Here is an 11988-nt window from a genome sequence, read left to right on the forward strand (position 1 = left end):
AAATACGCATACCTTCACAATGACTACTACGCGCCAATGTTGAAACTCTCTAAGAAGTCTGGGTGGGGCATGAATGAAGACTTAGGCTGCATTGAGGCCACGGACGAGTTGTGGCAGGAGGTCATTGAGGCAAGTTTGTTTTCCGTCGTTTATTACATTGCTTTGGATATTAACGCTCTTGTCACGTACAGGAAACCCCGAGTAACAAGAGGTTTTACAACAACCCCTGGCCATTGTTTGCCATCTTCGGGAAAACATGTACAGATACCACTGCCACTGGGAGGCCCGTCTTTATCCCTGGAGACGGGCTTGTGAACGAGGAAGAAAGCGGAAATGATGGTGACGAAGAAGACGGGGGAGGACACCATGACAGTGTAGGTTATCATCATTTTAGAGTCTATTTCCAGCATTGCTTACTACCGGTCCAGGTCCTTCTTGCTGGTGATACGGCAGGGGTTTCTGAGGCATCCATACCTTCGTCAGGGCAAAATCGCTTCCGAACGGGTTTCGCGTCTCAGGAGCCCGGACCTTCTCGTCTCACGACTACATTACCTTCCACGGGTTCGAAGAAACGCAAAGCGACTTCTTCCCCGGCGGCCGACACCCAAATTACACAGCAGAAATCTGCTGCGACGGCCAGGGCAGGCCGTCGCGATAGGGCTAAGGAAACTCATGAGGTTGAACTTGCTCAGTCGGACCTCGACAGAGCCAACCTTATAAAAGTCCTGGACACCTTAGTCACAAAAGGACTCCCTGCCAATAATGTAGTGTCAGCTGTCTTCGAGGAGAAGAAGGCCTGTCGGCAGTATTTGGTAGGCGCGGAATTTTTGAGTGAGGAGGAGAAAGTAGAAGTGTTGGAAATGTGCATGGAGAGCCAAACGCACAGGCAGACGGTGCTTTTGGCGAAAGAGAATCCGGAGGACGAAATGTGTCGTCAGTTGGTAAGTCGTTTGCTCACGAAAAATAAATGAAATATCATAAACTATGAATTTCCTCGGAACTGTTTTCTTTCTATGTCCACAACTTATCTTTCTATTTCACCGGCGGATCCTTCCTTGACCACGTGAATGGGCTTCAAATATTGATCTGGAAATTTCCGCTCGGCGAGCTTCTCCGCGAGATTTTGATGTCTCGCCAACCACCCTCAATTCCTCATCTCCTTCTACTTCCTCCTCCATGTCTCCCCCTTCATCCGCTTCACCCACGTCTCGCTCGGGCACCCGGTCTTTTATAGAAATGCACATATTGTGCAGGACGCAGCAGGCCAGAATGATCTGTGACTGCATACCGCCTTTGAATTTCTCCAGACCCCCACTCAAGACACCCCAGCGCTGTTTTGTGATTCCGAAGATTCTCTCGACGCTATTACGGAGTTGGGCGTGTGCGAGATTGAATACTTCTTTCTCAGATTGGGGACTATAGTAATCATTATCAGCAAAGCTACCGTAGCATAGCAGTTACTCACGCGCCGCGGCTTGGATGGAAGTCCGCCAGGTGATACCGGGTGCCACGATACGGCGTCAGCAGCTGATCGCATATAGGAAATCCAGCATCGGCCAGGAAGTAGCGATTAGAAGGAAGCTGGGGGAAGTTGTATCTATGAACAGCCTGATTGAAGGTAAAGGAGTCGTTTGCACTTCCCTCCCAACCAGCAATGATGTACGTGAACTTCAAGTCGAAGTCACATGCAGCAAGCACATTAATCGATACAACGCCCTTTCTGTTGCGGTAGGCGGGCTGCATCCTCGGCGAAACTTTGACAGCAATGTGCGTTCCATCAATCGATCCGACAGCACCATGAAAATGTCGGTATCGATTCAGGGGATCATCGGCTACTTTGGCATTTGGCGGCTCCCGACCAGTGGGATACTTCACCCAGCGGTCATAAATGACTTTCGAAGTGAGAGCATTTACTACATCGTGGATACAGCTACATTGCATTTATAATCAATCTTGAACATGGAATATGGATCTTGAATTGATCATAGCTCACAAGGAAATAAACTCATTGCTTTTTTTGAACTCTTCGCCTATCCAGTTAACTGATGTTTTCTTCCGCAAATAAGCTAAAGCAATAGCAAGGTGCTCTGCTGCCGTAGCATCATGCGAAGCAAGCTGTATCCCATGTTCTTCAAACTCGCGCAATAGAAGCATAAAGACCTCTAAGCCGACCCCGAGGTGATGTCGCATGGATCGACCCCTGTGCTCTAGGTATTCCTGCACTTTAAGAGAACTAGTAAGGACGGAGTTTGACCTATCAGGGAAGCGCTCTTTAGGTAGGGTACGAAATTTGCCGTGGTAAGTCGTATAGATGGCCAACACGATTACCAAGATGATGAGGAACTCTTGCTCGTTGCATGCGTTGACGTCGTCTTCCTCGAATTCGACAGGATCGTTCTGGGCAAAATCATCGATGAGCTGTCGATCTGACATTGTTGGAGGTAGGCAATAAGGTAAGGAAGTAGTAGCTTTAATAATTGAGACGTTTATATATGGTAGAATGGACTTGAATGGACTGTGAAGCGAGAGACGTGCAGACGCGATGTGGAAGGTGGAGGCAAAAAGTAGAGGAGCACGTCGTATGGAAGTTTACAGCTGCTCTGGAGGTGTCGTAAAGTTTCAGATGAGAAATTTCCTTGTTGGGCAAGTTTGAACTTTCCATATGTGAAACAAGAATTGTCCGAACGACAAGGAACATTTCTTCGGAAACATACGGAAAACGGTATAAATAATTCATATATGAAAAATAAATAACCATATGGATTTTTCAAATGAAATGTCCGAACGAGCCCTTAAGAAGCCGCATCATATCAAGATTGCACAGTTTTCATAACGAAAACCTGTTTTTTTTCATCCTCCATTTGCAGGTCATAATTATAGTAAGTTTATGCATATATAAAAGCACCGCACGAATCATAGACGACAAGCACTGAAAAATTGGTTGCATCCAATCTCAATGTCAAGTAATGCGAGTTATGTGTCTCACGAGGTTCCCAGGAAACTCACCAAAATATTCCGTCCAGGCCTGGTGATATGATATGATACGATACGTCCGAGAGGCCGAATAATAGCTCCCATATAATAATACTGCCACAGGCTTTCTGCCGCCTTGGAGAGACGCAGATGAAGCTCTCCTGTGAAATCTGATGAAGTCCACATGATGCCATCGGAGCAGAAAATATCAGTGAGTCGTGACCCCTCCACTTTTATTTTATCTCTCCGCTGACAACAATATGGTTACGCCTACGAAAAAAATTTATAAAGACTTACGACGGCTTGGCAAAAGCTATGCGGGGCTCTGTGTTCGAATTTGAGTTCCTCTCTCTCCTTCTCTCTTCCTTTCTTTCTCCTTTTTTCTAGATTTCCCTTCCGAACAGTATCTGGAAGGGGTTGAAAAATGCCATGATAGGAATGTAGGGACCGGATCCTTCTTGCCCAAGCCGCATTAGAAACCACACTGATGGCCGAATGCTGACCCTGAATCTTGGTGAGATGCTTCCTTCGCACGAAAGAAGGGCGAACACGCATCACGTCCAATCGGGATCCCCCTCTATATAAATAGTTTGGCGACAGTGGAACGCGACTCAATCCAGTAGGAAGCCAAGAGTCGATATATCATGGTGTGCTGTAAAATCAAGCGGTTCAGACAACTGTAGTAAAGGCGAAATGGGTATAGATGCAAGGAATTAAAGTTTGAGACATCATAGACTATGATAGGGGAGGGGGATAGCGGTGTGAAAAAAAGGGAGTTCTGTGTACATTCGTATCGTATGCCTCCAGAAGCGAACTCAAGCATCAGGATGGAAGTCGGTATTGAAGATTGCCTTCACATAAAGTTTGAATACGAAAAAGCGAAGTAAATTCATTATGGATGGTGTTCCCGTTCGGGGAGAGATTATGCCTATCCGGCTTTTCTTAGGTGGTTTTGAAATGACTCCTACCTTCCGAGATGTCAATAAAAAGTTTTCGACGAGATAATTATTATTTTAATCTCGTTCTAATTGATGAAGAAATCAAAAGATATTTCAAGCAACAACAAGCAAGAGGACACAATATTCAGGACCCCATGAGTGTATTGTCATGGATTTGATAAATCATTTAAGGGTCTGATCAATGTCTACCAACCACCAGTGAAAATTAGAATCTTTCTGGGACGGACCGTGCCTTAAGATCTCATCCATTGAATTAGCAGAGAGGTAAAGTCATGTTAAAAAATAAGTGAATTTTTTGGCATAGCCTTCCTTCTCGCTTCATCCTCTGCTTGTGAAAATTACTGTCACATGGACCCATTAGAATTTCAACTTGCACATACATCTGCTCTGAATATTAATGACGAGATTCTGCCTCTAGATCTACCACACGTTGTAGCATCAAGGGTGGGTTAGTCCCAACCACGAGGACTCCCCCGGCCATCAAGATTATACCTGGTTATGCAACGGAAAGGGTGTCGTAGATGTACTACTACTGCACTACTATAAACCGCTTTAACTGCCTTTATTTCTCTAAAACGCACCTATCCCGACGACTCCTCTTTCCATCCCTTGTCCCTAAACACAGCGCCAGAACTATACCCCCCCGATTCCTACTATAGTGTGTATGCCAGCCTGCTACATTTACTACCTAACGTATAGAAGGTCCAGGAAGTAATTTTAAATGTCCGTCGAGGGGCTTGTGTCGAGCCTAGCCCTCTTCTCGGACCCTTCAGCGCTTGTCGGACATTGGCCCAATGTCCGACAAGGGAGCTTGTTTCGCCAACGAACAAACGAGATTTGCGTGTTGTTGACCTACTTTTAATCATTGACGTTCTCTTGATAACAGCAACTCCCACGAGGATGCTCCGGTAAGCTGTTAAACGCTCGGCGAAATTACCACCTTCCTCCACTTTCCCGCCTCCGCGTCGAGCACTAGGTACCGCACATCATGCCCCCCCGACTCTCCACCCGTGTTTCCACGTCCTCCTCTTCGTCCGACGAACCAGTTTACCTGGATTGTACCCCTTCATTTGCTCCCGCTCCCTTTCAAAGGCGACATGTCTCATTACCCAAAGTGATGAATTCTTCCAATCACGAATCGAGAAGTAAGACCCTCGTGATCAGCGATAACGATGATGATGAACCAGAATTCATCGGCCCTGTTTTGGGAGGTCTGGCTGAAAAGTATCGTTTCAAAGAGGTCTCAAGTTCGACGGCGGCAGGAAAATTGTCTCGGCCCACAAAAGAGATGTCCCGTCCCTCGTCTAAGAGCAATGCAAAAAGGAAATCAGACGCGGTGTCCGCGCCCACAGTCAAAACACGGGGGAAATCTGATAGCCTGTCCAAACAACCAGGATCTCACACATTGCTGCCTGATATTGGCTTGGAACCGGACTCTGTACCCAAATGGCTTGGTAGAACTTCGGTGTTATTACAGCTTCAAGCCTGCCCTATTTGCAAAGTGAGGTGGAAAGGGAAAGAAAGTGGCATAGCTCGCTGGGTGAGTGGGTTCAGCCGTCTGAAACCGGTCTCCATCGGCTAATTTATCACTTACTGCCGTCAGAGACATATGTCAATCTGTAGACCTCCTCTTTATCGACCGCCAAACGCTCCACCTGATCTGCAACAGCTGATTCACAATGCGTTATCTTCCCGCATCGAGCCGTCTTCTTTACTGGAATTGCACACTCGTTCACTTACCAATGACGTTGGTTTTTTTACTAGAGGAAAGAATCTTTTGGATAACCGAAAGTTCAACACAAGGAATGATTCCAAGGGCCGAAAACCAGGTAATGTTGCTACTGTCACTGGTCTCACAAGCGTCACCAATGTACATCCGAGTGACAACCGTGGGAAAGATTGGGAAGAAGAAGTCCGTTCAAGGGTTAGAGATTGGATTGGTCCCTCCAGCCCTTCAGCATTGTCAGATAATGAAAACGCATTAATTCAGCTGTCACCCTCCAGTGAGAATATCAGGTCGGCTTCCCCAATCAGAATTCGAGACGATGATTATTTCCCTCCCACTCAGCCCTTCGGTGCATCGAGCCTAGCTCAAGCTTATCCAAAATCGGGCTCATCGATTTCATCACCCACATCGTCAAATTCACTCCGCCTCTCGAAAATGTCCCCAAATCCATCATCCGCGCCTGCCCAACGGGAAATCCTTGTACCAGCATCTGACTCTGAAGAAGAAGACATAAAAGAGCCAGAGCCAATGAGGGATTTACCTTCAGAAAAAATATGCCGTGTTCATCCAGATCAAATGATTGACATCACCTTTGGTGATGAAGATGTCTGCCAGCGGCCCTTTCTGTCACGGAGGGATTCGCGCACCGCAGGGAATCCCTCCGGAAGGAAGCGGTGACCTACAAAAGCTCGAGGCTGGGGGGGAAGTGTCATCAAATGGTAGTAAGATACAAATGTCGAGTACCTATACGAGACTAATTGTGCCCGAAGATGGTGGTTTGAAAGTCGGCAATACTTCGTCAAGTTCCTTAATCGGAAGTTCAGCTTTGAAACGTAAGATCTTTTCGGTATTCTCTCGCCTGTCTATCATCTCTGATGATCGAACATTCGTTTTGGATGAGCAAGAGGCGTCTCTTATCCCCGAGAAGAAAAACCTCCGAGAAAAATTAATGCCTTTCGCCCCCAGTCCTACCGAGTCGCATACAATGACCCCCCGGAAACTGGAGTCACCCAAGAAGGGTGGAGAATGTGGAGAATATGACTTTGATACAAACCAGAACGGTGCTACAAACCAGGACGGTGCCATCCTAACATGGGAAGGCAACTCATCTATCCATGATAACATCTTGCAGGAAGACGAAGCCCGTACACCTTCAGTATGCTCTTCGACTACTGTTGTTTCAAGTGTTAAGCATTCAAACCCCACTGATAGCAAGTCTTCCAAATTGGGCTGGGGAGAAGAAAACAATATTGATTCGATTGACGGAAAAGCGCTGGTCAAAATTTGCGTGAGGGGAGAGAGGTTAAGGGATCTACGCGCTCGGGGCATGCCAGACTACGATTCTTGGGATGTGAAGGCTCTTCGGGTATGTGTTCCGTGATTTAATGTTGATTATTACTCATGTACTGACATCCAGTAGCTCTTGATCGCCGATTACGGCTATAAACCAATCAAAGATCAGTTGTCTTTGGTCCAAGTCGCAGCAGAATGCTGGAAAGCTTTGAATCCCCTTGAGAGTGAAACGTCAGAGGGAAGCGCTTCGTCGGCAGAGTTTATATCTTTGGGTAATGACTGTTCGCACCCTAGTGAAGACGATGGTAATAATGATCAGAAGCCGTGCAAGAGTAAAAGTTCGGAAGGAGAAGTCTTAAATAAAGGTAAAATTAACGGCACTGTCGTCGATCTTCATGGTCAGTTTCAAGGCATGTTAACGAGTGACCACGACTTGTATTTACGTATTCTTCGCTACGAGGTAGGTATATCACTGTACACACGTTCATGACGGTGACTAATACCCTTGATTCGATCCATTAGCCGATTGCCTTTGATGAATTGGTGAGCAAAGCAATTGCATCCGGAATGACAAGAAGAGGATGGAAAAAAGAACTGAAGAATTATCTTGATCTTCAGGTACGCTTCGGACTTCCATCGCTAATCGGTGATGCTGATGATATTGACATTGTGCACCATATAGAGCGTAACCTACTTTACCGATGATCCAACATCTCGCTCTAGTCGGCCTTAATCGCAGTGCTCGAAGTGTCCAGCTATTGATGATATCTTATTGTCGGACCCTCGTAATGTTGTATGATGGCATATACATTTAGGCCTTATCTCGAGCATGTCCTCGTTGTCCAGTCCAGCACCCAGCACGAAAAGACCAAGAGTCATGCACAGAACTCTGTGGGATCATGAGATGGAAATTCTTTCTTTTGGTAGTAGGTCAGGTGTCAGGATTACTGTTATTTACCGACATTTGATAGGGTGATAATGGGATTGTGGGTACACTGATGCGTTCACTCGACCATCGACTACGATTTTGCCACCCACAAATGATAGGTATCAGGTACTGGGAAGCGAGAAACAACGAGTCAAAGCAAGTAAATAAAGGGACCGGGGACTAAGTCGTCATATTACTGTACATAGCGCGTAAGTAGGAGAGTGATACATGCATAATGGCTAGGAATGGTCGCATAGTACTAATCGGATGAGGGGGATGAAACGAACAAGAAGAGTTCATCCATCATCATCAATTGCAACGTCTTCCATGTATGATGTCTCTGCAAAGGATAACTAATGATGACCCGCGAAAGACTTCGCCCGGGATGTCGGACAAATAATTCAAGTACAAGAAAAATTGAGAATTGCGTTCAGTTTTAGGTATTCCATCGTCATTGCCATGCAGAAGTTAGCGTATAAATTGTTGACTGGCCTTGAAGATGTGAATGGGTTGAGTGCGGCTATTTCTGCCGTTTTCTAGTATGTGATGAATGTTTGCGTTTGCACTGGAAACTACGCTTTGGCGGTTTGGAAGATGAACTTGACCTACTAGTTATTTTATGGCGATTGCTGCTGCGCGTTTAAGTGCAAAGGGATTAAGTTGTACTGAGCGAAAATGATCCGCATTCTGTCATCACAAACAGCAAGGATTGGAAATCCATATCTAGATTTATAAGAGAAAAAGTCCGGGGCATCTGGTCTTGGAAATTTGATGGCAAAGGGAATCAGGCTGCCATCCATAGGTCCCACACAACCACCGGGCAACCCTTCTTCTTCGAAGTAATTAGCAATGTGAGACCTTCCTCTTCCGTCCGGCCACACCGCCACCTGATCTTCGACACCTTGCAAAGCTACGATCACTCTATATGTCTAAAGAAGTGATGGTCCCTGTGTGTTTAGTCAGCGCAAAATTGCTACAAAAGACAACCTTGGGGAGATACACCTGATATGTCAAAGTTATCAGCAATTCCATAGGCGCTGCAAACATTCCCGCAGCGGCCAAACCTATACAGAGCCACAGTTAGCTGATATAGAAGGAGATGCTTGTTATCCTTCAGAGATGCGGGGTCATCGCTCTTGAATTCACTCACGGACAGAAACACTGTGCCATGTTCCCCCTTCTGTGGGGCTCGAGTGAACGTGCTGTCTAGAACGTTCGGGAACTGTACGTCGGTAATTTGTCAAAGTCGGGCCCTAAAGTTCAATCCATTGACCGTCTCGAAGGTTACATTTTGACGTCAGTCGACCAACTTTGAAGAACTGGGTGAGTTGAGTGCGGCTATGTCAGCCGTCTTCCAGTATATGACGATTGTTTGCGTTTGTATTGAAGACTACGTTTTGGTGGTTCGCTTCTGAAGACCCAGTATCATCAAGGCTAGGAGGAGGCATTGCCATTGGGATTTGGAGCTGAGTAAGTGTCTACTGTCAACTTTCGAAATAAAGAGGTCCATATTGCAAGAGCGCATTGGAACTGCCTGGGCGCTCAATAAGACCGTAAGGCATAGGATTGCTCCATAGGGACTTTTTGTACCGTTCCTGCCTCATCCTGAAATGACGATGTTAGCAGAGGATGTGAGTTCTATAATTGATGATGGGTAGTTACGCCCTTCAGCGAGATGGGATCTAGGAATACCATCCATATTCTCCCTGGTGATAAATCAGAATGAAATGGGGGGGTAAAAAGTGGCGGCTTTTCTCGCTCACTCGTTGAGATTTTTTACTTCCACAGGTTTTCTGTATGGTCCCACGGCCGCTGCTAGGTTCTATTTCAGAGCTTGCATGGTATAACCGCGACTTCATCATCCATTGTAGAGAGATTGTATCGACGATGATCATGTTGTTTCGGGTTTAATAGGCGTGAGTCGATTTGCCTACAGCGGAAACGTTAGATATACTATACAGCTGTGAAGTAAAACGTACTTACGTGAGGCTCTCGTTGCAGTCTTTCCTGCATTGTTAGGAGCTACTTGATATAAGAAACTACACACAGCGACATCTGTTCAATCCGCCTGAGGATTCCCATCACAGTAGTTGAAAGCATTTCAATTCTGTTAAGTTGCTGGACTCTGCTATCTTCGTTAAGTTCAGACATACCGACCTGAGCATAAATAGAGGCGTCTTCAAGCGCAGACAAAAGGAATCTGATGAGATGATAAGACTCGGCTGCAAATGGGTAACAGATCTAATGCCTTTGGGTCCCCAGATGGATTGATGTTGATGTCTGAAGCCAATAAACGGCATATCCAAAGCGCGGTTATAGCTGCGAAGGTCGCTTCTGAAGCCGGCTGCATTCTAGGTGATTTCACAGAGGTATGATCAAGGGGACTGGGTAGAAGGGAGGCGTACCTTCCGAATTACTGGTCGAAAGCTTAGCTAGTAGAGTTCAGGTTCAGGATCTGTAGGCAGAGGTAGCTGTACAGCTTCATTGGCACAGCATGTATTGTAGGGTTAGCAGCTGGAGAGCTTTGCCACTTCCGGTCGCGCCATCCGCATGCTCGTCTATCCAAAATCTAACATGATATTTTGGGCATAATACGTCACAGGCAGCCAAGTTATGGCGATTGCTGTTTGTTGTTTGGTTCGAGGGGCCATAAAACTCGGGGGCACGTCACCGCCAGGGAGAGGATTTGGAGGACGGTGACGGTTGGATGAGTGTGACTGAGGAGGTACAGTTGAAGAGGCGGGTCTCCAGGGTGTTTAGGGACAGGGGATGGAAAGAGGAGTCGTCGGGATTGGTGCGTTTTAGCGGAATAAAGGCAGTTAAAGCAGTTTATAGTGCAGTAGAAGGTCCAGGAAGCCGTGGCATGAGACGATACGTATAACAGAAGAAGAAACATAAGAAAGGTCTGGAAACTGGAAGGTTATTCAATCTCGAATGACGATGACGAGTGAAACGGCGGCGGCGGCGATATCCGCCATGCATATGGCGGCAACGAACGAATAAATAAGTAATCCATGTCTTCAGGCACGACTTCAAGCATGGCCACCATTTTTTTGGCGACGTTTTTCATGTCCATGGTTCAATGCATGCACGCCTGAAAAGGTTATAGGCATGTAGAGCCAATTCTCGTCTACGTAACGCTGGCGGTTGAATGGGGGGTGTGGGGGTAATGGATGAGAACGAAGGCAAAAAGTGAGGAAATTTTCAAGGTGAGGCGGGGAATATTAATATATAGAGATGATAGTAAATTTGAAATGAGCATATCACCCTTTTTTCGTTTTTTCTGTCTCCTGCTAACACGCGTTCTACTATGTCGAGTATCTTTTTGCAATGCACCATTTACATGCATGCTCCGGCAACTGTCCTTGAAGCTACGCACTTAAGCGAGTTCATCCTCCTCAGCTTCATCCTGATCAACCTTAAAGTACTTGAGGGAGTAGGTGTCCTTGGAAGTGGCAACGACACTATAGATAAGTTAGTATATGATAACAGCGATGTTACACATGACTAACCGCAGGAAGTTCTCAAAAGAGTTCTTCTTCAAATGCTTTTTGGTAAGGTACTTCAGGTACCTCTTGGAAAAAGGGATCTGGGAAGTGAGGACGATCTTGGCACCTGTGCAATGACCATCAGAACACTATTCAACTAATGAATTTTGGGGGCACTCACCCTCTTTCTGGACGGCGACAACGTCGCCGAGCTGTCCAGGCTTGCCATCAACCTTAATGCGGTCGTGGAGGAACTTCTCAAATGCGGCGAGGTCGAAGACAGAGTCGTTTACAGGAACGGAGCAGTCGACGTAGAACTTGTGGAGAGGCTTGCCAGCGGCGGCGTTCTTAGTGGCGGAGGGGGCTTTCGGCTGTTTGAAAACAAGTCATATTAGCGGAAATGGGGGAGATTAGAGCAAGATCCAATCAACCCAATATTACAAACGGTTGCAATCAGGATTACATGGAATAAGAGAAGAGAAAGAAAAAGAAAAAAAACGCACCATTGTGTCTACAGATGTTCCTGCAAAACGGTGCTTTGAACGATAGGTTTTGATTGAAGAGAAGAGATGTCAAGAACACGAGCTGAGTTTTTGCCGGCCAGCAATCAACGGGCGGAAT

At 46.2% G+C, this 11988-nt stretch overlaps 3 protein-coding genes and 1 pseudogene across 3 annotated transcripts in view; 2 read left to right on the plus strand and 2 right to left on the minus strand.

Annotated features, from left to right (window-relative positions):
* Positions 1–1001, plus strand: part of CND05880 (hypothetical protein) — a 1442-nt gene extending 441 nt beyond the window's left edge. Inside the window, exons 2-4 of the mRNA XM_570112.2 lie at positions 1–129; positions 192–374; positions 429–1001. The exon at positions 1–129 is cut by the window's left edge and continues 100 nt beyond it. Coding sequence (XP_570112.1) covers positions 1–129; positions 192–374; positions 429–971 — 855 coding nt within the window. The 3' untranslated portion in view covers positions 972–1001. The remainder of the gene's footprint in view (positions 130–191; positions 375–428) is intronic.
* CND05890 (conserved hypothetical protein) lies at positions 973–2545 on the minus strand. The gene is made up of 3 exons (XM_570542.2): positions 1994–2545; positions 1466–1930; positions 973–1416 (listed from the first exon to the last, which is right to left on the minus strand). The coding sequence occupies exons 1-3, from the start codon at positions 2431–2433 to the stop codon at positions 1038–1040; spliced, it is 1284 nt and encodes a 427-aa protein (XP_570542.1). The 5' UTR covers positions 2434–2545; the 3' UTR covers positions 973–1037.
* A 2260-nt stretch (positions 2546–4805) lies between these two features.
* On the plus strand, positions 4806–8125 carry CND05900 (annotated as a pseudogene).
* A 2815-nt stretch (positions 8126–10940) lies between these two features.
* Positions 10941–11957, minus strand: CND05910 (conserved hypothetical protein). The gene is made up of 4 exons (XM_570540.2): positions 11871–11957; positions 11549–11738; positions 11392–11494; positions 10941–11343 (listed from the first exon to the last, which is right to left on the minus strand). Exons 1-4 carry the CDS (start codon positions 11871–11873, stop codon positions 11259–11261), a joined length of 381 nt encoding a protein of 126 aa, XP_570540.1. The 5' UTR covers positions 11874–11957; the 3' UTR covers positions 10941–11258.
* Positions 11958–11988: the final 31 nt, after the last annotated feature.

Source organism: Cryptococcus neoformans (assembly GCF_000091045.1).
Source record: "Cryptococcus neoformans var. neoformans JEC21 chromosome 4 sequence".
In the NCBI taxonomy this organism is placed as follows: Eukaryota; Fungi; Basidiomycota; class Tremellomycetes; order Tremellales; family Cryptococcaceae; genus Cryptococcus; species Cryptococcus deneoformans.

What these genes read in the sequence shown, in the direction of transcription:
- CND05890 (XM_570542.2), bottom strand. Translation starts at nt 2,433, where the DNA reads ATGTCAGATCGACAGCTCATCGATGATTTTGCCCAGAACGATCCTGTC. An exon ending in AGCAATGAGTTTATTTCCTT is followed by an intron (nt 1,931 to 1,993) that starts GTGAGCTATGAT and finishes AATGCAATGTAG; the next exon opens with CTGTATCCACGATGTAGTAA. An exon ending in TTCCATCCAAGCCGCGGCGC is followed by an intron (nt 1,417 to 1,465) that starts GTGAGTAACTGC and finishes TGATTACTATAG; the next exon opens with TCCCCAATCTGAGAAAGAAG.
- CND05910 (XM_570540.2), bottom strand. An exon ending in TGTCGCCGTCCAGAAAGAGG is followed by an intron (nt 11,495 to 11,548) that starts GTGAGTGCCCCC and finishes GTCATTGCACAG; the next exon opens with GTGCCAAGATCGTCCTCACT. An exon ending in TCTTTTGAGAACTTCCTGCG is followed by an intron (nt 11,344 to 11,391) that starts GTTAGTCATGTG and finishes ACTTATCTATAG; the next exon opens with TGTCGTTGCCACTTCCAAGG.